Source organism: Pelmatolapia mariae, linkage group LG7, assembly GCF_036321145.2.
Source record: "Pelmatolapia mariae isolate MD_Pm_ZW linkage group LG7, Pm_UMD_F_2, whole genome shotgun sequence".
NCBI lineage: Eukaryota > Metazoa > Chordata > Actinopteri > Cichliformes > Cichlidae > Pelmatolapia > Pelmatolapia mariae.
The window spans coordinates 6492448-6517545 of NC_086233.1; the positions used below are offsets into that span (position 1 = coordinate 6492448).

The following is a 25098-nucleotide window of genomic DNA, read 5'->3' on the forward strand; positions in this document are numbered from 1 at the left end:
ATGGACTGTCCATGGAAGGTAGCTGGGTGGGGCTTTGCACTTACACCCAGATATGTGTGCCTGAGATTACCATTGTAGGGATATCAGCTCCCTTTGATATCATAAAGAGCAAAGAGTAGGAAAAATTATAAACCAAGGTTATTCAAACCTATTTGGTTGGAAAAGCAACAATAAAAGGCAAACTTTTACGCTTTCCCTCCACCTAACACAGTTTACAAACCCCTGGAAACTGTACTTATGTGCCACATATGTAACCCTTTATAACAACATTATAGGCAAATGAAGCTTTAGTTTTATCCAATAAAGTGTTTTTTCTATTTGGTGAGTACAGAAGTTTTAGAATTGAATTTATGGCCAACGCTATATGATGAAATATCTGTAATCAGTCAGCGTTATCCTTTAAAGTGCACATCTGTAGCCTACTGTGGTGCAAACAGGCTGCAATGAATTCAAATAATGGAAATTATCTGCAGCCTTCTCCAGTAACTCAGTGAGTCACTTCGCTTTGTTTTGGGCTGTGAAATGTGAACATGGTTCACGTGGATTTACAACCAGCCACATCCCATAAGTCAAGTCACTCCAATGTGCTGGAGTGGAGACCTAATGATGATATCGAATTTGAACTTAAAGGCGATCAAATTCTGAACACCACTACAAGAATTTTCTGAAGAAATAAGGCTGGCAGGCTCGCTGCTTGTTTAGCACTTAACTGACTGCAGTGACACCAGCAGCTGTTGTTCTGGCATCATGTGCTGCACGGTGTCAATCTGACCCGATCAAACCCAGCTGGTAGCAATCCATAACAAACATGCCCATTTCAAATGATTGACTTTTACTTAACCTCACATTGGCTCATGTTGGCTGAATGCTATTATTGTGAAAGGGCCAACATTACCCTAAGGTCCACTTCCAGCACAACAGGGCCTGCCCATTTCCTTTTGGTCATTTGGTCTTTGCAGCATGCATGATTAGCAGTAACCATGGGCTATTGGGCAGTGAGAAAACAAATGAGTAATTCCGGGACAGATGGGATTCATTTTTCTGACCTGAAGGAACGGCTTAACACACTCGTTACTCTGCGCAGTTTGTCACTCATAACAGGGTTATGTAATGTTTTTAGAAGATCCAATTTCTGGTATTGGGATTTGTTAAAGTGAAGCAATGACATTTGGATATTTTAGGTTAATTATTTTTTCCTCTTCTGCTCTAAATACTGCAACAGTTGAGCTGCAGTATTTATAGCAGGAGGGGAGAAAGGAGCAGAAAAAGCAGCAAAGGGAGAGAAAAAGTGGACAGATACAAACACAAAGGGCAATAAATAAAGGCAGGAGAAAGGGATAAAATCTTACCTTGGATCGAGTTTTAAAGGTCCTGAAGGCGCCCGTTTTAAAAAGGACCCTGTTTCTCTTACAAAGAATGAAGGCCACCATCCCAATCACCACCATCAATAAGAAGAGAGGCGTCAGAACGGCCATGATCCACAGGTTGCTGGGCGGTGTCTTTACCACAGCTGCACACGAACACAAATGGGTTCAGTCATTAAAAACAATACACTGTATAACAAGTTAATTAAATATCTTTACAAGAGCTGTTAGGCAAACTGATTCAGGCGGTTTTCCCAGATGCCTCATTAACAATCTCTTTTCCACCTCCATGTTTTTCTTCTTGGACTTCACTAGCAAGGCTAAGCATGATTCACAGCTCAAAATATGCTGGACCTTGATGCTAAGCCACTGCCTGAAACAAGGCAACATCTGATTGGCTCCTCAGCACAAGTAAAATAATTTAAACAGCAGGTGGGTGTGGCTTCTGCATAAGACCCAGAGGTTTTAAGAGAGAGAGACGTGGCACTGAACTAAAATCACACAGTCTATGCTGTCTACCAGAGATGAGCATATTAAAGACATCACTACTCTATGACATCATAAAAAGCCAGGAGTATAAAAAGCTGTTGGAAAATAAAGTGTGTAGAGAGTCTGAAGCCTGAGCTTTTAGATGACAGGGATTGCTTGTTTTGAATGTATATCCAATATCAAAATCAGGCAACAACTTGAAGTTTTGAACTAATAACTTATTTCTCTGAGCTTCTCTTCAACACAGCAGTTTACCAAATGGATGCATCTCCATTACAAGAATGAATGTAGATGGTTTCCACTGAGGCCATGAAAGCAAAGCAAATGAATTTTACAGGAACACTGTGTTCAGCTCCCTGCCCAAACACTGTGTGGAGGAGCTGTGAAGGGCACACGTGGTTGTTGGTGTCTTTCCAGATTCTGTATAACTCAGAGGGAGAAAAGGTAAGGGGGAACATTTTGTCCTCTCCAGCACATACAATACGAACAGTAGTTACTCAAAGAAAACTGACCTGAAAAGCATATCTAACTACAGCGTCCTCTTAATTTAGAAAATCCTGTTATGTGTTATTTTATTTCTATTTCATTCAAAGCTCTATTAGATGCACTGAGTATAACTGAAAGTTAATTTAAACCCAAATGTCACAGTAAGCCAACACTGCTGTGCCCAAGTTTTGCAGATCTCTCCTAAAGAGGAATGTTTTAGCAGTGTGGGGTCTCTACAACTGCTACTGAATGAGAAATGTGCTCTGTGAGTTGATTTTGCATCTATAATATCTCACACTGACAAAATTTGCGTTAATATTCAAAGAAAAGAAAGGTCCACGTACTTCATTGCTCCTATTTTTATGCTAATTAATTCTAAATTCTAGACTAAAATCTGCAAGTGTTCGAACAAATGGGAACAGATCTTTTTTACACCAGACATTCTGACTTGTCACAGCAGGAAAAGCACTTAATGAAACATTAATAACTTAATGGAGTCATCTTTCACTCTCTGCCATAAAGTGATCCTGTAAGCCATGACAGTGAACCAGCATGCATGACAGTAGAGCCGCTCCAAAGTGAAATGCAGCCGTCATTAATCTGTCTACTGTGCAAAAACATCAGTAGTTGATCAATGTGTACTTGGATAACACATTTCAACTTTGACAAATTCTGCAGTCATTTAGAAACTTTACATCAAGGATTTAAAACAGCAGATCAAAATTTACTATAGCAGCTGCAATTCCTAAGCAGGTAACTACAGAGAGCGTATAGCTAAAATCACTGCTTGTAAAACTAGATTTTCAGCCTGATGAACACCCCGAAAAATTTTAACAACTGCTTTTTTTAACAGGTTGTGAAGCTTGTGTTTGTCCCAAAAACTGCACTTCCACCTCAATTAGCTGTGAGAAAACCAAAAAAATGGCACAAACACCCAGCAAACCTGATTTGAAACTCCTTACATTGTCTTCCTTGTCAAAACCTACACTTATTGTGTATTTAATTATTTTAAAAATACCTTTTATTATATAAATATTCTTGTAAACACTGTGGTTATATATTTAGGTTCTGAACCTGTTTGTTGGAAGCTCATAATTATGCAATAAATATATAGTTAGTATCAAGAAAAAAAAATAGCCCGCTTGTTATTTCCCAAATTGCACCCCACTATGGTTTAAGTTGATAACAATACTATACTACTGTATAATTTAGCATATATTTTGCAAGCATACTTAGTAGTTAGCAACTGTAAGAGGAGAGGTAACAAGGAAAGCAATTATTGTATCAACTCTAGTTCACAAATTTACAAATAAAGTCCTTCTACATGGGGCTCAGTTAATTTTGTTTTTGTTTTTTTGTCACAAAGATACACACAATTTAAAGCTAATGTTAGTGTTATACTGCAGGCATGAAAAATTAAGTCAAAGTCCTAAAAGGTGCAGTTTCTGAAGTGGCCACTTGAGCCTGGCTTCAAAAATGAGTCTCCACAAAAATGCCCATATTTACAGCAATGCATGTTTACAGCCTGATCCAAACAACAGCTTTGATCTTTATAGCTAATATGTCATAACTAGTCTATGCTGGGTGAATTTATAACTTACCAGTTTTGGTAGTTTTTGACTGTAAAGCCTGCTAGGCCTAGCTTGCATCCTAGCTAGCTTTCTGGCTACAACAATCAACATGGTCATGGCCAAAAAACTGACACTTACATTTTGTTACATTAAAATAGCTTTTATGCATAGTGACACTGGGATAAATAAAGCCCTCTTTTGTGTGACTTGCCTGGTCCCTGATATTCATGATATATGACAATGTAACTGAATACTGGAGGAGTATAATGAGAAGCTTACGCTCAGCCTGGACTTGTACAAAGTATCCCAGGGTCAGAGCCATGGTCTGGGAGTCCAGACTGCTCAGTGTCTTAGCAGCTGTGGTTCCAGAGATGGGTGCTCCATTCAGCTGGGCATAGTAGGTCATCTCTGCTGGGTTCTTGGGACCGGGAAGTCTACGCATGCTCACCATCTGCAAGAGAATGGGGATGTCATAAAACCTTGAGTAATATGAGAAAAAAATGTTTTACCCCAGTTTATACTCATAAAACATATTCTACGGCAAGATTTAACACAAAATCCAAACTCTCTTTCTCTCTACCGAGCAAAGGATTAAAAATTCTTGCTGGTGGCCCAATCAAAACTCTGAATCAGCTCAGTTGCTTTAATCAAGTCGAGCATTTGGTGGAAGATAACTACACTTGGGGAAGACACTCGAGGATAACTGAGTCACTTGAAATCTCAATTTCCTTTCATCATACATCAAACACCATTTTTAATTTGACAAACATTACACGGTTTAATAAAGTCCGGTAATTTGATTTTGTCATAAGAAGAAGGGATGTGTGTTATTAAATGGTTGGATGATTTCTCCACCGACTACACCCCGCACCACCCTTTCTGTCTCTCTCTGCCAGCCTCTCCCTCCTCAACTTTGCAGGCATAAAACCGGTCATCCATGGCAACCATAAAACCTTACGGGTGTGTAAGGCATAAGGCCCAGGAAGAGTCAAACATTGTCTTAATTTGCACAATATGGAGCACTGGAGCCGGGAGGTGACAAATACACAAAATGTCATGCACACACACACACAGGATTTTACTAGAAAAACACAATGAAAATTAACTTACTGGCACTTGAGACCTATTTATGACAAATTTAAGACTTTATTTAAATATTTGGGTACTGCTTTTAAAGGTTTGACATTGTAGTGTGTCTCAGTTTTCATAAAGTTTGCCCTTTCCATGTCAGTTTTCTGGCAGCGTACTTCATGCTCCCCTGCAGCTTAAGCGCTCAGAATATCAGCATTCTTGAACGCAACAACAGTTTTGAAACCCGTCCCTGCTGACTACTGTCAGTAGCGCTGTCCAGGGTGCTAAATCTGGAGCTGTCCAGGGACACACAGACATTCACAAATAGTAGGTTTGCCATTTCCCAAAGCCCTGCCAGAAAGGGGTTCAGGGAATGATACTGACACTATGTTCATTGATAGTTTTTCCAGGGCAAATGTGAATGTTATTTATTACATTGAAATTTGATACTCCCATTTTGCATGGCTTAGAGGGAGGGGAAACAGAAACTTAAAACTAAGGATGAACAGAAGAACCAAGATTTTTGATTATTATGAACTGTGAGTTGTGCAAAGCTACCAAAGTGTAGTATAAGAACAAAATTATGTTGCTTGAAATTATCATAGTAGGTCCTCTATATCACCACTTTGAGCATCGTTCGTACAGCAAAGACATGTGTAATGTGAATTACAGTAAATTACAGATTATATAAGCAGAGTGAAGGCATATCAAAGACACAACCATGACTATAATTATTGTTATATTTTTCCAGTAAATATACATATTAATTTGTTTTTGAAGCACAGAAAGGAGTTTAGAAACCAGATTCTACTGTGACCTTCTGAGACTCTGTCCCACATTTTCTGGAAAAAGGTAGATGTCTACAGACTGAATGTGAAATCCCAATACCTAGAGCTATCTTAATTAAAAGATTAAAGCTAAACCTCAATCTCTAAAAAATAAATTTGAGTAGGTGAACACTGTGTACCAGTTTCTAGATACAAGAGGGGATGAAACTTATAGAGGTGCAAAGTGTTTTTCTTCCCGTATGGAGGAAGCAGAAGACGCCATCATCACAGCCACACACTGAGATCCACAAATCCCATTTCCACCTACCTGTACGGTGTAGCCCCCCACAGTGGTGGCCCGCCGGGATCTCGCCGTCCGAGGGCCCTGCCTGCCAGCCACCAGGAAGAGCTCAGCTAGTCGTTGCTCCATAAGACTGGCAAAGCTTTGGTAGTTGACCTCCAGGGAGGAGCTGTCTACATCCTGGATCACTGTGAGTCGAGACAAGAGAGGACAGAGGAGGGATTTTGAAGGGAGGGATTTCAGGCGGTCAAAGAGAAGAGAAACCGGAGACAAGTGAAGAGATGGAGGACAGGAAGGAAAATACAAACAGGACAAGAGCAAAGGGAGGAAAAGAGAAAATAGGTGTGAGGATGTGATAAAGAGAGAGAAGGAGAGTGTAAAGAGAAATTAGCTGAAGACAGTATTGATACTTGAGAACAAGGAAGGAAAATAGATAAGAGAAACAAGCAGACAGGAGATGAGTGGGCTATCAGAGAGGACTGGGTGATTGTCCCTTCAATTTAATAGCTGATCATCTTGAAACTTCTATCAGGGCTACAGCGGCACACAGATCAAACAGTCTGTCTGTATCACACACACAAACATATAAACAAACACACACACACACAAACAGATGAAGATGCTTGCATCAATCTTGATCTGAGTGTGCATCTCTTACTAGAGGCCATAAGTGAGATGAAGCCGTGGACACACACACACACACACACACACACTTCAGAATCATTCACACCCGGCCGTGATGTGATGTGAAGTGATCTCTCCCTCTGCCCCGGTCAGGAAGCTGTGAATTATACATCAATAGGTTTTCCCGGGAACAGAGCAGCTAAAGGCACTCTGACACAGAGAGCTCAAGCGGGCGAGGGAGGGGGCGCAAAGGGAGGTGGAAATGGGGGTGGGGGGTGGGGGTGGGGGGGTGGGGGGGCTCAAGAGGAAAGGAAAATGTAAAGATCCAAAACCATTGTGCTGAATTGCACAACAGCACACGCCAAGCATTTAACTAACTGCTGTTTTGTCCAATCGATGCAGCTCTTGATTACCACTGATCACCAAGCAGCACCTCAGTCCATGTCTGTGTGTGTGTGTGTGTGTGTGTGTGTGTGTGTGTGTGTGTGTGTGTGTGTGTGTGTGTGTGTGTGTGTGTGTGCGTGAGCAATTTACCCGTTATGACCCAGTAGTTCTTGGTTGCTGCAGACGTGTTGAGATTATGGTACTCAAGAGCTGGAGACAGACAGAGACAGAAATAGGGGGTTAGATTAGATTAGATTCAAGTTATTGTCACTGAAAACATACCTAACACAAACAATGAAATGCAGTTTGGCATCTAATCTGAAGTAAAAACAATAACAAAATTCATAGAAATATGAGAAAGTCTCATTTGAGTTTTTTTACCATCTAAAATTTACTTTGGGATATTTTTCAGTATTTTCTAAAGATACACACATGCAGACCAGAACTTCTGATTTTGGATGGAGCTCCTTTCTATAAATAATAACACTGACAGTTCCCTAAGATTGTATTTATTTATCTATTTCTGGTGTACACTTTTATGGTGTGAGTTGCAGTTTTTTGTTTTTAAACTCAGGCTGTTGAACCCATGTGGAACAGAAATAGAAAAAAATCCTTTGTTAAAGGTAACGTTTGAAAACGTTCACCCCTGGATGTCAGTAGATTGTATACTGCAGTCAACTGAATTGTTTTTTCTTAGCCCTCCCAATTCAAATGCATAACCCTAGCAATAGTAGCCACTGGAGTAAAAACATGTATTAGTCTGCCAAGAGAGATTACATTTGCAGTATTTTTACTTTTTCACCCCTGAGTCACCTCAAAAACCCTGGACAGGATTCATCGGTAGAGTATAGGCTGTCAGCCTGCTGTTTACCTCAGCAGTAAACGTCTATTTACTCTGGAGGAGGCTGTAAAACCTTTTGAAAGAGTCTAATATGAATTAATGAGTCAGTGAAGCTCACTCCTGTCTGATGAACACGATACTAAGATGGGTTTTTGAGGATATCCCGAACTGTTTTTTGCCATTATTAGTTAGCCAGCATTACTGAATCTTTCTTTAAATTAGCTCTAAGATTGTGGGCTCAGCGAATATGATGTGAGAATGTAATCAACCTATTTATCAGAGAGAAACTCAGATTTTTAGGACACCAGAGCCTAACATCAGCTGCCACAATGTTAGCATATAACCAGCTGTTATTGTTGTTGTTGTTTTGCAAGCTCTTGTCACCTGGCAGGACACCGGAGGGTCACATGGCTAATCTGTTGACAATAAATGATTGTGACAATACTGATAATAAATTGGCACATTTATGGACATTTTCGTGTGTTAGAGCCCTGACCCACTTCAGAAGAGGTTTGAAATGAGCAAGGATAGAGAGCAGTGGAGGAGGAGAAAGATAATGAGAAAGAGATGATATAAATATATATGTATAAATGTCATATAGCCATATATAGTTTGAACGAGATATATTATCATCTTTTAAAAGTTACTTATAAGGCGTAATGCATATGTGGCCCGCTTCTCGTGAGGTCTGTCTTGGCTACTTTATTAAAGATAGCGGGGAAGCAGGTAGTTTCCACAATCCGGTGCCCAATCCTATGTATTTTTAATAGATTACTTCTAAGTTTATTTTCCCTGGTTACAATTAAATCATAATTAATAAATAATTGAGCTACACATCTCCTCTGCTGATGTACTATAATTATTACACAGCAGTGTGCGTACAGGTCAGGTTTCATTATCTGCTTTGATTTCCTTTACCTCTCACGTCTACACTAGCCTTCAGTCTTCCTTCCCGCTCGCGTGCTTCTGTTAGCATCTCACTCTCTGCTTGTTTACCTGTCAGTGTATTCATTTCCTAAAACGCCGGCTCCTTTCTGTCCACCCGGCCGTCTCCTTCTGCTTTTATACACACATCATCACTCCCTCAGCCCGTCGACCTCTTTCTGTGTCCTGTTCATCCGTCAAGCTCTCCCTCCTTATTTCCCATCTGCCTGTTTCACCATCTGTCTCCACCTAACTCCTCTGAGCTGGCTGCTTGCCGAGCATTGAGTGTTTAGCCTGAGTCAGTGGCATTACAAGATGCAGTAGCTGTTACCAGCCCGCGTCCTGTCTGCCTGACGTCTCTGTATCTGAACGCATTCATATTCACTGCGCTGTCCTCTCGAGTTAAACAAGTTCGCGTAAACACATAAGACAATCCGCACCGAAGTGTCAAAGTTTAGACTCATTCACTTTGAGAACCTGCTCAATGTGCAGATGACTCCAGAGCTCTGATTTTATCAACATAACAGCTGGAAAAAAAAGAGGAAGAAACTTGAAGAAGAATCAGATGAAAAAATAAAAGCAAAAAGCTACTTCTACTATCTAGAAAAATGCCATTTCTCAACAAGTGTAATATTATTGCCTGTGGACTATTTTCACCTGTAGACATATTATCGAGTGAGCATTTTCCATAGGCTATATATAAAAGACAGATCCAGCCATCCTCACATTAACACTGTCACTTTAAAATGTGACAAAGAGTTTTATGACAGTAATCATTTTTGCTTCTCTGAAGCCAGATGCCATGAGTGAGGGGTGAAAGTAACTAAGGAATTGAGGGCGCTGTGTTGTTATCAGCAACCAGAGTAAGGGTTTAGACACAGAGGATAGTGAGCAGATTGGCGTATATTGGATTGTTTTAATTGAACTAGTTTCTGCATTCATGGTAATACATGGACATGTGTATCTAACTATTACTTTTTCAGCCTCAGTTTCATCTGTTTACCTTATGAACACAGACATAGAATTCTTTGGCATAATATGAAACCTAAAATCTTTTGTTTCTCTGTTTTATTTCTATCAATCGCTCAAGCCACACCTGCTCCAATTGAATCCAGGGGATGAAGTGCTTTATATTCTGAACAATAGTTTGTTGGGGGGAAAACAAGGATTCACAAAGAATTGCATCATTTGTTTGACTGACAGCTAAAGCAGCACGATATAATAACCACGTGAGATCAAAGCTCCCTCAGATGTACGCTGCCAAAATTCAGTCACGCTAACCGATAGTTATGCACAGAAAGTTGTAAGGTTTTTTTTTCCATATTAATCTCAGTTTAGACAACATTATAATGAGAATAATTTAGACATCTCACTGACCTGAAGGTAAGGATACAGACCAAAGCAAATGCAGACACTCTATAAGGAGACAGGCTCAAACACGCACAGTCATTCCCTATGGCAGCTAATTAAATTTACATTACACATGCCTTTGCTGCTTTACAGGCACACGGCATACTTTAGCCTGTACTTTGAAGGATAATGAAATACACCCGGTGAAAGTTTAAAAAATATAATTATACTATAAGGTTGCCCTTTAATCCTCAAAAATGCAAACACTTAAATGACTATATGCTCCTCTGTATGTAAATAGACTGTTCATATGAATCTCAGTATAATTCGGTATGACTATAGTTAATTTTTCTGACCAATACAGTGACCTGCATATGATCATTTCCAGCCATTTGTTCATTTAATTATGTATTTAGATTATTATATACACAACCATTCGCTCACTGTTTCCCTAGAAAAACGTGCTGCTTTTAAGAGAACAGACACTGTTTCCGTGGTGATGCCAAGTGGGTTTGCATGTGACTATGTGAAGTGTGATGTTTGAGCCCTTTGGGTGTTGAGAGCATGCACAAATAGATACTAATCTAATCTCACCGGGCTAAAATTAGCTCATTCGGGGGACATGGACAACAGACTGCCGATGGCACGATTGAGATGATCGGAGCTGTACAGCTGTTTGCCCTTTCAAAATCTCACAGATGGCAGTAGAGACGAGACCGGAATACAAACAGAGCTCCTGTGGCTCATCTTTGGGGTCTATGGTCATTTGCATATGTTTGTAGAGTCTGCGTCAGCTACTGCAATAATTCATGTTTACCGTAAAGATCTTCAGGAGTTGCACTGTTTTTTGTTTTGTTTTTTTAACTGAATGAAACACTTGAAGTGACAGAGGTGACTGCAGGTTATTCATTTGAGTAAAGAACACAAATTACTCTATAGTACCCTAAAGTGGCCTTTGTCAAGGTAATGCTTGATATAGTCAGGTAACTTAATCATTTCTTTAACTTGTTACCACCTTCCTGTAGTCTACCTACCTTCAGGTATTTGTAGCTAAATATAGTTATACATAAATTCAAATAAAATACATTTAAATTCCATTTAATTACAGGGGAATTACCTTACCCTCAGTCATGGGCTATATTAATAATAATGACAAGCTGAAATAATTATTTCCTATATGACTTTATCAGTCCATCACATTTCTTTTGGCCCACTCCTTCCAATGTTGCTTCACTTCATTAAGTCCTGCAGGCATTAGTTTATGTACGCCTCTCTTAGGGCCAGCCTTTCATTCAGGCTGAAGTCTGGGCTTTGGCTGGGCCACTGCAGCACCTTGATTCTTTTCTTTTTCACACACTCTGTTGTATATCTGCTGCTGTTCCTGAGATTTTTGTTCTGCTGAATGACCCATATTTTCCTTAGCTTTAGCTGTCAGCCAGATGGCTTCACAATGAACACTTTGGTATACAGAGTTGTTCATCATCAGCTCAATAACTGCAAGATTCCCAGATTGTGTGGCTGCAAAACAAGCCCAAATCATCACCCCTCCACCCGAGTCTCAAATGTAGCTTTAGTAGTTTGGTTTTTTTTATTTCTCTGAGTATGACACTGTCTGACCTATAATGCTCAGAAACATCAATTTGAAGATTGACAACAGCCCTAAATGTTTCCCACTTGTGAATAATCTTTCTCGCTCAACTTCAAATTGTTTTGAAATTACTTTATAAGCCTTCCCAGATTATTGCTGATGTTTTTCCTCCTTGGCATTAAAACAGACCTGAATGCTCCAGATGAGCAAGCTGCCAAAACCTGCGCTTTTATAGAGGTGGGCACATTTGCTCATGATCAGTTAATCAAGCGCATTTCATTAGCAGAACCTGTCTGCTACTTACCCTCTTAATTCCTATGTAAGTAGTGCGGCTGCACTTTCACAGAGTCCTATGCAAACTTTGTTTTGTGTGTTTCTGTTTTATTCTTCTCTCTAACTAAACAGTTTGACCTCTTTCTGTTAACATATATGTGATAAAAGACCATCACTCTTCTTGAATTAGAAAAAATATAAATATTGCAAGGAAAGCCTTAGGTGAGAGCTCTTTGAGGTGTGTGGGAAAAAACATGAGTAGCACCTTGCATTTTGTAGGAGTACCTAAAACAATCTTACTGTTTATGCAGAATGCTGCTAATGTCACATTATAGCAACCGTAAAAACCATAACAGACAGCTTTTAGTTAATTTAACTGCAAAATAATAAGTTAAAAAAAAGCATAAAATATAGCATGACATAGGAATAGTTATGGAATAAATAAATAAATAACATTAAAACTCTACTGCATTAAAGTAGTTAGTTACATTTCTACCGCTCCTATCCATGCTTTCATTCACTCGTCTCATTTTTGCTGCAGGACATGCGTCACAACACCAGATGCTAAAGGAAAAATGAGACCCCAGCAGGTTTGATTAAACAGCAGAATCTGATGTTCTGATAATGAGAATGGAATAACTGCATCAGTCATGATATTTTAGAAAATGCCTCTTATCAGTGTTACCCAATCCTTAATTCCCCCGTAGAGAAGCAGGTCAGACATTTGTTATGTCACGAAACATGCAACGCCCCGCAGTGAACTCACTGGTTCTCTGTCGTCAGTGTTCATGAAGGTACCCTACATATGCCATGTCAGTTTCAGACCAGCAGCACAAAGCAGCACAGATTAAGTAAAAGAACAATGGTTATGTAAAGACTAAAGGAATTAGCGTGACGAGACTCACAACTGCTTTATGGGAAGAAAACAAACAAGAGCATCATCTTCTGACGCCTCTTTCTGCTCTGCATGTGTTCGATCGTCTTGTGTCAATACTGATATCTGACAAGGGCAGTCCTCCACTCTGCCTCCAACCTTTGTCTAAGTCATGTTCTGCACCCATGTTCCCTTCCTGCTGCTTAAAACCTGACAAAAAATACACATGGATGTGGGAACCATCTCTGTTCTTGTTGTGTTTTCATTTCAGCCTTGCCAGCATGAGTGTAACACTCTAGCAAGTCATAAAAAATAAATAAATAAAAACATTCCCTGATATTTTCTTGGTTTCGGATTTTTGAGGCAGATATACAACATGTCCAAACCTACCTCAAATTTACCTCAGGGTGATATATTGATTAAAGTGGAACAGAGCAGGGTAAATAAAAAATGTAACGTATTTATTTATTTGAAGTTCTTCTCAGTAGGTGATGAAGATACCAGCAAAACAAAAACTACAAAGTCACCTTTCCAGCTATAAACTATCCCTGACAACGCAGCAGAAGCTCCTTCTGATTTGTCAGAATGAGCTAAAAAAAACAAAAACAAAACAAAAAAAACCACACCCATTAGGGCAATATAATGTCAAGTCAGTATAATGTCAAAAGCAATCTTGCTTGGTGATGTACCTCAACACTCTGAAATGTCACTCCTAAGTCTCCTACAATGGCAGCTGAGGATAAGGTTGTTTTTGATAGTGTTATAATAAGCTCTGGCACAGTGCATTGACATATACAGCTAAAGTGTTGCTGCGACATTTAACTAAACATTGCAAAGCGTGAATGTAATATTTCTTAATATTTTCTAAATTGTCAGCGCAACATGCCTCACCCGATGATGAATTTCTCATTTTAATTTCCCCTTGCAGCCCTTTATAAAAGATTAGAAATGCATCATAATCATCCAGCCGCGACTCTGAGGAGATGGCTTGAAGGTAGATCTAGTGAATGAGTACTGAGCACCCTAACTGAACTCTAATTTACTGGTTATACATCATTTATTCTGAATTAGACTGTTCTTTTGTGCCAAGTCTTTGTGTGCTGCACAAAGTGACAATCTCAGTGATTAATAATGAAATACTAAAAACCGCAATTCCTCCAATGGCCACTTGAGGCTGGCTCCAAAACTGAGTCAATTTGCTTGTTAAATGCAAAACTAACAGCATTAACATCATGTTTCTAGCCTGATAGGCTACAATAGAGAGTTTAACCCTTCATAACAAGGGCGTAACTGATTTCATTGGTCGATGGTGCCAATCAGCATCACCTTCACTAACTGGAGTCATTCTAAAAGACCTCTTGACATCATTTGTGCTGTTGGTGGCTTCCAACACATTCTCACTCCCAAAGCATAACATTTTACGCTAGGTGACAAATCGTCTCTATATTACGCTTCCGGGCACCCAACACGTCCATATATTTCGAGAACAGAAAAATGAGGAAACATGAGAACTGTTTGGAATGAATCTACACATGTACATTTGTTTTACTTAAATCGCTTTGGAAAACACTATCTAACGTCATTAAAGTGCTGGTTAAGGTTAGGGATAAGGTAAGGGTTAGGGCTGGAATACATGGCTGGAACGTGTATTACCGCGGGATCGTCATTCTACTGGATTTCATCCATAACCCGGCGCGTAGCATAAAGAACACTGAAGGTCACCTTTCACATTCCTCAGGAACACTTCTGGACTTGACAGGTCGTCACTACATTACGCCTCGGGAGTGAGAACGGGCTCTGACTTTTGGAGCATTTTTAAAGGATTATCTGAATACGTGCATGGCTTTCTGTAGTGCAGATCAGCCACAAAGTTTAACTTCACCTGTGGTGATCATTACAGTGGCTACAACCATCTTTTATATACAGTCTATGGGTACCATAAACTGTTAATGCGGTTGCTCAAAAATGGGATTCCTACCTGCAGCAAACCACACTGGAAGCAATGTAAAGCATGCTTTAATGCTCACAAAATCTGTTTCTGCTAATCAACAGGAAACACTGAGAGTATATATTTGATAGACAGATGCACTAATTAAATTTCATTACTATTTGTTCTGTTGGTCTGGGTGCCATAAACCTAAAACTTTCAATAAACATAAATGGGGAAAAATAAAACCAAAAGCATCTGTATGGCTATCTTACAATGAATAATCGATTACTGTGTGTCATTGTACAGTATGTACAGTGTTGGTATTTGGCAGCTTCCAGGTGTAGAGATGGCAGCAAAAAAGGGAGGTTAATGTTTGCTGAACTACAGTCTTTAGCTGTAAGTGCAAAACATAACTAAATGGATAAAAGTGTATTGAGTGTATTATGGATGCACTTACGCTCAGCGATGACCAGCGGTGGGTAGAACAGAAAGTACCCCACCAGCTCAGCAGTGAGCTGGTTGAGAAGACTGCTGGAAATTGTCCCGTTAAGTATTGAATCCTGATTTTTCACCACATACACCAGAGTGACTGAGGGGGAGTCAGGCTCCTGAGACACACTCTGGATCTGAGGATAAACACAATATATATTTTATTATTTTTATTTGAATCTGCCTGTCAAATATGGTACACTATGTGCCCCATAGTCATTCTAATATTTGTCATATTAGAATGACTTCAATACTTTATAGCGAGCACACAAACAGCCTGCTACGGCTGCATGTATAATTCAAATATTCATGCTGAAATATCTAAGCGTATCATACCAAATGTCAAAAATCCACATAAAGAATGCATACCAGAGCTTCAGACACTGTATTACGCTTTGAGTGAGCACAATATAATAAGACCTAGGTGGTGCTGTGAACCTTATGTGAATGAGTCACTGTAAACGAGTGGATGGCAATACAAGGTACGAGGGATTCCCATCACATTCCTCCATGAGTGTTAATATTTCAGACGATAAATTATGAATGGACCCTATATATCTGTCTCTTCATGCTGAGACCTACTTCTGATTATAATGGTGTGTGCATGTGCAGTATATCCTGCAGTCATGAGGGTACATTGACAGATGGAGAGAAAGAGACAGGAAATAAGAAAGAGGAAAGAAGAGCTTAAAAAAAAAAAAAAAAAAGAGAACAGCTAAGGTTTGCGAAAAACAAAACAGCATTGCACAAAAATGAGCTTTGATTGTGTCTCCAGTTGTTTAACAACACAGCTATTTTCATCTTTATTTTTTTAAATTGCTGCAAAACTGTTTGACCTTTTAACAGAAAAAAATACCAGGCAATTACCACAGAAAACACAAGAAACACACGCCTGAAATAAGGTATTCGGACTAGTTATAGAGTGGATACAATCAAGAAAGCTTGTTTTCTGGTAAGTGACGAGAATTTTACTTTATTATTCATGTAAACCTTATCAGCATGCAGCATGCAAATACTGCTTATTTGTCCGTCTGTTTTTTCCTAATAAAAAACGCCCCATGCAGCACCTCAACAGTGAGTGTGTTGTAGGTCTCCAGCACTTTGTCCTGAGCTTCATCAAAGGCGTTCTCCAGCCTCTGCTCCAACATCTGAACAAAACTGCAGGAGTAGATGTTGTCTGTCGGGCCAACAAACCTCAACACTGGAAAACAGACCATAAAAAAAACAACATTATTTATAGGCTGCAGTTTTAAAAACCTACAAAGTTTGACAATTTTCCCTTTTTTTTCATGAACCGGTGGTAAGACGCTTTAAAATTTTTCACTTTATAGGCAGTTAGCGCAGTAGGATGAGACAGAAAAATGGCCGGGAGCCTGGGAGCCTCTTCCAGTGCAGATAGCTTTTTTACTCCTCTACCAATCAAGTGTATTTCATTTTGCTCTTGTCATTAAAAGGATAAAATAAACCAATTATTGAACAAAAACTCTTTAGTTTGAAAGTCAGACACATTCATATTTTTTATAACTGATTTATGGGTGGCAACCTTGTGTCCAGTCCCTCTAATGCCATACTCTGGTGATTTCTTTAGCAGAAACCTACGTATTCAGGTACCAGCTCCAAAATCTGGCTCTTCAGATAACAGACAATCATTTAGAGTTTAATCTGTTGTCATGGCAATGTTGTAGCTACAAATTGAATTGCTGCACCGGGAAAGAATCAGGGAAAGAAATTATTTAAAAACTCTTCAGCAATCCACTTCATCACGCTGCATCTAGAATCTGTATCTGGGGCTGTGGTTTAGGCATTAGTGCCCTATATAAATGTCTGTGTGACCAATAAACCTAAGCAGTGAGGCACAGAAAGAGGATTATCGTCACTATCTAGAATTAGAACAACTAAAAAGAGTATTTCTATGTTAGCGTCACACAGTCCTGCACCGAGGAGGCACAGGGTAAGCAATATTGAGTCTATCAGATTACAGCAGATGTTATTAATGTTGTCGCCCTCTGTTCTCGCCTTGCACTCTTGTCTTTCTTTGCTGTTTTTAAAAAAAGCTCTGTAGTGACTGGGATAGGAGAGGTGGAACAATATTCTGACCTAAATTCAAATGCTGTGATGCTTATGAGTGCGGGCTACATCTTTCAAAAAAAGAAAAAAAAAAAAAAACACTACATCATTCACTGGTGTCTTAGCCTGCAACACTGTGCAGGCGCAAACACTGCTGACCCAGTTGGTAATCTTATGTAAATGGATCTGTGGCTGCTAAATTGGCATATACTATACATTTATGGATTAAAGCTGTACAACACAGAAATGGGTTTTAATTTCTGCTTCAAGTGCCTACTTCACACACAGGAGTAGATACAACAAACACAGCAAACATCACACTACAAGTCCTAAAGTGTGGGAATTGGCAGAGAGCTGTAGTTGTTTTTACAGAAAACGTGAAAGCCAAAAAAATAGGTGTTCTCAATTGCTTAAAGCCACTGTGTAAGGTTCATGAACATACACTAAATACACTGAATAGTCATGATGGTTTTCATAAAGACACTCTCATCTTTGCATATAAAAGAAATCATATCTAAAATGAATAATTCTTACAAAGCACTGGCCAGTTTGCCCATTTACAGTCATGAAATACAGAACAAGTAGCTTTAACTGAAACTGTGTGTCTGATGAGACTGCTGAGAAAATATTTTACATCTAATTAGTTGCTAATGCAAAAGTGTACATTAGATAATTACAACTTTGACTGCTGTTTAACACTAAAAACATTTTTAAAACAAAACCATAACTAAAAGGCATTTTACGGACATTCAGTGGGAGCTTGTTTCCAAGGATTTTTCCACATTTTGCATATAATTTTATTAATTAGAAAGGAACAAAAAGATGTGGCATACATACCAAAAATGTATGCACAGATAAAAATGCACAGAGATTTGTATAAAATGTACAGAGATTTGTATAAAATGTACAGAGATAGTATCACTGTACACAAAGGGTAGGAAAAAACTGCAATAATATGATTGGTATTTTTTTGTTTCTATGGCAGGTGGATGGATTAAACCACTATTTTACATGGAAAAATGCCTTCTCTGCCCATTAACAACTACCATTTTCAGCCTGTGAAACAATATTGCTTCACAGAAATGAAGAGAATTTCAGAGGTGATCATTATTCTTATCCTCCCCGTTATTAATATGTTTCTTTTTTATGAATGCAAGAAAAGGATTAATTATAGACAGTAAATTGTCTTTCCTTCTTTTCTTTGGAGAAATAAATCTCTCTCTTATTAGCTTCTCTTCATTAGTTCCATAAAACCGGAGCTGAATTTAAAATGCTTCTTGATGACCGGGCCCCATCATTTCTTAAAGGCCTCATAATATCACGTTATCCCAATAGAGCACTTTGCTCTCTTACTTGTGATTCTTGGGGTTTCCACTGGAACCAGCTCCCAGTTTGGATCATCTGACTGTGGAGGGTCTTAACTTTACAACATAAAGTGGCTAAAGGTGCCTGCTGTTATGCAGTGCTGCTATATAAATACAACTGAACTGAAATGAATAATATAATTAGTGATACCAATACAAAACCTAACAAATTCTACAGATTTAAAAAGTACAATACTTATTTTTATAAGGAAATCTAATCTGTGCATGTATATTTTAACTAACAATTCAATAATTGCATTCATTGTCCTACTTTTGCTCCCATGAGGTTTGAGGTGTGTCTGGGTGGGCATGCTGAAATGTGTTTTTTTAAGAGGCTTACCAGGCTGTCTAAATGAATGGACCAATTTGCCTTTGCTCTGCAGTCGTGGAAGTTTGTATTGGATTTATGGTATCAGAGAAGAGTAAAGGAGAGCAGACATGTAATCAAAATTTTCTAATTTTGACTCAGCTCTACTCTTCCTCTGTGTCTTCCTCCCTGCGCTCTCTCTCCCTCCCTTTCTCTATACATCTTTAACTTCTGCTTCCTCTCATACTCCACCTCCATCGCCAGATCCTAATCAAGCTGGTGCTGTGAGAGCCTCTTGAGTAAAACTGCTCCATCATATCTCATTTTTTTGTTTGCTTTCATCACCTGTTTTCAGCTGCAGGTGAATATTTGGAGCAGGCACCCAGGTTGCCACGGGAACCAGAACTGCCTTAACCAATGGGGTGTGCTGCCTGATGTCCGACAGCAGCTTGTCAAAACCGTAAACATTCAGGGCTCTGACAACCATGGCGGAAATGTAGACAGTTTTCCCGTTGGTCACGTAGTATCCCAGTGTCACGTTGTGGGGGCTGCAGTCATCATGTTCCACCTGTGACAGAGACGCAGAGGAGAACAATACAGGTTGGAGTTTGTTTTTTAAACTACATTTATATCTGTATTTCAAGGCAGACAGTCTTTAAAGCATTGTTTACCTAGTGGATTTGTGTCCTCATTTTAAAGCACACACACTGCAAAGAACTGCAGAAACCATATAAGAGCAGAAATCAGCTCTACCAGGTGACACAAGCTTAGAAAACTACACTGTACACCAAGCATCTTTGTCTGATACATGTTGTACTCAAGCGATGGGCTTCAAATATAAATGTATCAGACTATGAATACTTATAATCCTGGCATTTTTTTTAAAGTCAAATCTGACTCAAGGGAATTTTATAGCTTGAGCCCTCACCAGTCATGAATCTGACTAACCGTGTCCCGGAAAAACACACACAGACAACAATCGGCGGTGAGTCAAGGCTTGTATTTCTGGAACTATACACCGCCCACTTTCCTCTACCTTCAACCACACTGAGCTGCTGTAGCTTGTGTTACTATGGCGTCTTCCTTTTTCTTCATCCTTCTTTTTCCTCTCCTCTCCTCCCTGGCTGCCCCGGCTAGTCTTTTTCTCGAAAATAACACATCCTTCTTAGTGAAACTGTATCTCATTAACCTTCTCTCCTACTCTTATCCCCTCTACTTTCCATGCAAACAGAAACGAAAGAAAGTTCACCCAGTTTTTCAAACTATAGCTACCTGCCATCTTTGTTTAAGCCCTTTTCTGTTTTAAGTTCTCGTCAAAGCTTTAGCCCCAGTTTCTTCTTTAGTTTTTAATTATACTCAGCGACACATTCCTTTATTCCAACACCCTACCTTTGGGTTTTGCATATCATTAGAAAACAAAAAAAGAGCTTTTGAAGCTCTCATTTTAGGGGCTAAAATGAAGAAGAGTGGGAAAGTCAAAGTATTTCTTGCAGATATTATGTGTGGTTGCAGGAACAGACTGGTTGTCCTCATGTCCTCCCGTGCTACGGCTGGTTTCCTGGCTACAAGGAAAACAAGTGAAAGTCAACTCGATCCTGTGATGCAATCTTCTAACCATAATCACTCTGTAACTGTCAGCTTGTTTTCTTTGTTTTGTCCACCTATTTACTAAAGAAGCACACAAACTATTAATGACTCGTTTATGTAGATTCCAGTACAGTAGCTGAAAAAGCAATTATGTTAAAAGACATGGTTCAATGACACAACATATTAAATGTAACCTGCAAGTTAATTTCATGCTGTTTGACAATCCCTGCCCACGCTGATGCAAAGTTTTGCCTGCGTATCACTGCTTTTAAAGATCTGTTTCCTTCCTCTTGTTGTTGCTGTTGTCAAAGGACTGATCCTGATTGCCAAATAATAGCTTACGTTATCTGATGGATAGGATGAAAACTCAGGAGATTGAGGTTGTGTGTATGTGTTGCAGGAGGGTTAGATGAAAGTGGACTGCAGCTTTGAGATACTGAGTCACTCCAGCGCGAGCTCACAAACAACTGGATAAAAATAGAAAGAAAAAAAAAGATGAAGACAGACAGACAGCAAGATGAAGGGAGGCAGGTGGACAGACAGAGCCGGGCAGGCCCAACAGGCGTACAAACAGACAAGTGAGACAGACAGGTTGGCAGAAAATCAATCGACTTAAACCCAGGGAACAATCAGATTGGAGGGAGATGAAGAAAGGGAGCAATATGAGAAATGTAAACACTGAGAAATATGCAAAGGAAACAAAAGTCAGAACAGAGACACGATACAGAAAAAAACAGCAGAATGGGAAAATTATGTGAATGAAGAAAAAAAAAGTAATAGCTCATTCTTAATTTGTTTTACATTGTAGCGCATGTGAGAGAGAGAGACAGTACAAGGGTGCGTAATAACCTCTCTGAGTAAACTGCCTCGCTATTCAGTAGGTCATAACAATTCAGACTCAACCACAGTCTGCATTAGTCACCTCTCTCTGTTTGTCTCTAGCACCCTTCATGTGAGTCCTTATGAACTGAATGAGGAGGAGCATGTCATGAAAAGTATTGTAAACTGATGACACACTCACATATAGAATATCTGAGCACACATGAAGAGCAAAAATCATGGCAAAACAGAAACACAACAAAAAGATTTGACTGCAGCATTGCAGCGTGGTCCTTTTAAATATAATTTATAGATCTACAAAATTTCTTGCAGTATTAAATGCACTAGAAGATTAATAATGTGTATGCAAAATACTTGTATTAGTCTTAATAGCCATTTTATTTGCTTCTGACATATGTTTTCTAGCCACTTATCCATTGCTGCTGTGGTCTGATCTTTCTGATCTAATTAGCAATAATTAATTATTGTGAATTGCTCGAAATACAAATTATTAGTTGAGCATACTAGTGTTAGCTGCTAGCTTAGCACCCTCTGAGCACTACTGGCTCCAAAAAAGATGTTTGATGCTTCAAAATGTCCAGAAAACAATGGGTGATGTTACACTAGATATGTCCATCTTTTATGTACAGTGTTTGGTAGTTATGGGCTGGTCAGCTGTGTTAGTATGAGGGGGCGGAGCTCTGAGCACAGGTTCGTCATAGAGAGACATGATGTCATTGGAGCTTCCGTAGTTGGCCACACCACGACGATTCCCACAGTGAAACCCTTTACTTTGCTATCAGGAACCAGGGATTACAGGAAGTAACCCAACATCATTGTTTTTATGATTTTTATTATGTTTTTGATCTTTACCAGTAATAATTTAACAAATGCCTTGCCATTATTGACCTTTTCTTTTAGACCCTTATTACACAAACAGATGTCTGTGGTTACAGTAATGGCAAAAAGAAAAAAAAGCACAGCCTCTTCGGTCACCTTGAATGAAGCTGAACTAAACTTCAAGGGAGTTTGAGCTTTTAGGAGGGGGCTGAAAACACACAGTTGGTTCTTTTCAGAGTCCCTTTAGGAAACACCACGGCAGATCGTCTGCCTCCATCTCACCTTATCCCTAGTATCCTTTACTATATCCATTAATTTTGTCTGTGCTCTTTCTCTTCTCCTCCTGTCTGGCAGGACACCCTTTCAACATCCTTTGCCCAGAATATTCACTTTCTCTCCTCTGCACACCTCCAAACGATCTCATCTCCAGTTTGAACTCCTATCTTTTCGTTCATGCCACAGTCTCCGAAGCATAGCTCTCTGTCCTCCTCTATCAACCTGTCCATTACCACTGCAGACAAGAGGGGGCTTGGAACAGATCCCTGATGTAATCCCACCCCACCTTGAACCAATTTCTCACTCCTTCCGCATACCTCCCCACCGTGTTGCTACCCTCAGACATGTCATACATGAAAAACCAGTGAGTGGAGCTTATAGAAAAAGAAGAAGAAGATGATGAAGAAACACTGACCTGTGCATAAACAGTGGAGTCATTCAGGGCTCTCTGCAAGGCATGACTCAGACCTTTGGAGAGGTGATGTTTCAGTATGAGGTCTAAGCGGTTCCTGCGCAACTCAATAGATAACACTGTGAAGATGAAAAAAATGTAATTAGTTCTCAATCACCGTGCACTATGTCTTCATATGAGCACATTTACATAATTTTTATGCTTTAGTAACTCTATCAGCACTGCTTCTGCTGTAAACTTAAAGTATACTTACTTATATATCATGAACAAGCTCAAGTACTATTAAAGGCTTTATAAAACCACAGCATCACTGCTATATGCAATCAAAGGCTCGCTGGCTATTATTAATGTGTGATGTGTGGCTTTTTATATTTGTTAATGGGGAAAGGCTGTACTTACTTTTATCCAAGTTTTAATTAATTTGTGCACCTCTACTGACATGTTGGCCACAAAATAGGTACTTTCTGCCTGACTCTCAAATGCGGCATTTCATGTGCATTCATTATTACTTTGTAATCATTTTTTTCTGGAAGATTGGTAAAGTCTGCCTGTACTTAACGCAGAGTGTACTTTATGTAATTTAAAGGACATGCAGTACCTAGATTATTTTTTATGAGAGCTCTCTGATGTCCTAGCCATTCATCTTACTAGCTTTACTTATTCTTCCTTATCTTTCACACAGTTTCTATAAATGTTAAGAAATTCATCATTATCTCATTATCGCTATGTTGTTTTGGTTTCTTACCTGTTCTAACCCAAAACTTTTCAGTAATGTTGCATGGCAGAGGACTTTCCTCTGCACTGGTACTAGGTGGAGGAGGAGGTGGAGTAGTCTGGATGAACACAGTGGTAGCAGGCGCCTTTGTTGTTGTTGTGGTAGAAGTAGTAGTAGTGGGAGCTGTAGTAGTCGTGGTAGCCATGGTGGTAGTAGTAGTGGGCTCAGGGGTGGTAGTGGTGGTAGTAGTAGTTGTGGTGCTGGTGGTGCTGGTGGTAGTAGTCGGGGGAAGAGTAGTAGTAGAAGCAGTAGTCGGGGCAGGTGTGGTTGTTGTAGTGGTTGCAGGTTGAGTTGTTGTGGTAAGTCTGATGCTTGTTGTTTGCTGCGTAGTGGTTGCAGCACTGGTATTTGGCGATAACGTTGCATCGCTCCCAGTGGTCGCTGCCTGATTCGTCACATCATTGGTGGTCACAGTAAGAGTGGTCGTTAAGGGTGTTGTTGTAGTTACTGTCGTCAGCTGAAGACTGTCATTGGTCACAGTGTCCTGGCTTGTGATGTGTGTAGCCGTGCTGGATTCTGGTGGTGTTTGTGCTCTTGCAGTCGTGGGGAACGGTAAAGTTGAGCTGGTAGTGGGAGACAGAGGCATCTTTATGGTGGTGGTGGTCGTTGTGGTGGTCGGACGCCGTGAGGTGTTTCTGGTGCGCACAGGTGCGGTGGTGTTCCACTGGTGGGTGGAGAAAGGGCTGGTGACATTGGCAGGAAGTGTGACATCATGGTCACCCACTGTGGACAGGAGTGATTCGGGGACTGTAGGGAGATCCCAGGCCGGCAGGCTGCTCACTGAGTCCTCTGTAGGGCAGAAAACATGAAAATCAGTCATAATAAAGGATTTCCAGAGACTCTGAATATAAAAACTACTCAGCCTTTTTTCAGATTTAAATGGAGCACAGCATTAGTTCAGCTAGTTCATGACAAGTACTGACTATCTCAAACAGGGTACACAATTCAAGCTGCAACAATTGCTACAGATCTGCAAGCCACTTTGTGACCCACTACTTCAGCATTTCCTTTCACGGTATTTCTAACTTAAATGAATGCTGTGTCTGACATCAGTGATGCCTACTTTGTTCTGTTTGGGGGTCTTGCTTTTGCCCGCCCCCACTACAGTTTTCCCATGTGTGCACAGCAAAGGATGGAGAGGTCCATAAACAATGCCAGTGAGCTGCATACAGAAGTATCGCTCATCTGTTGATTATAGTGGTCCTGAATGAACCATACATCTTATATTAGGTCAAACATGAACTGCAGAAAGATAAGACACTTGAAAGTATTGGTGCTATTTTTGGTATTTTATATCATCTGCTGACCTACATACAACATATGCA

At 39.7% G+C, this 25098-nt stretch overlaps 1 protein-coding gene across 5 annotated transcripts in view; it reads right to left on the bottom strand.

The window, feature by feature from the left end:
• Positions 1-25098, bottom strand: part of kiaa1549la (KIAA1549-like a) — a 112159-nt gene that overhangs the window by 41008 nt on the left and 46053 nt on the right. For all 5 annotated transcript variants that reach the window (XM_063477689.1, XM_063477688.1, XM_063477687.1 and 2 more), the window contains exons 3-11: positions 23744-24562; positions 23002-23117; positions 19410-19632; positions 16394-16527; positions 15295-15463; positions 7208-7267; positions 6077-6237; positions 4190-4361; positions 1350-1510 (exon numbers count right to left, since the gene is read on the bottom strand). In XM_063477689.1, coding sequence (XP_063333759.1) covers positions 1350-1510; positions 4190-4361; positions 6077-6237; positions 7208-7267; positions 15295-15463; positions 16394-16527; positions 19410-19632; positions 23002-23117; positions 23744-24562 — 2015 coding nt within the window. The remainder of the gene's footprint in view (positions 1-1349; positions 1511-4189; positions 4362-6076; positions 6238-7207; positions 7268-15294; positions 15464-16393; positions 16528-19409; positions 19633-23001; positions 23118-23743; positions 24563-25098) is intronic.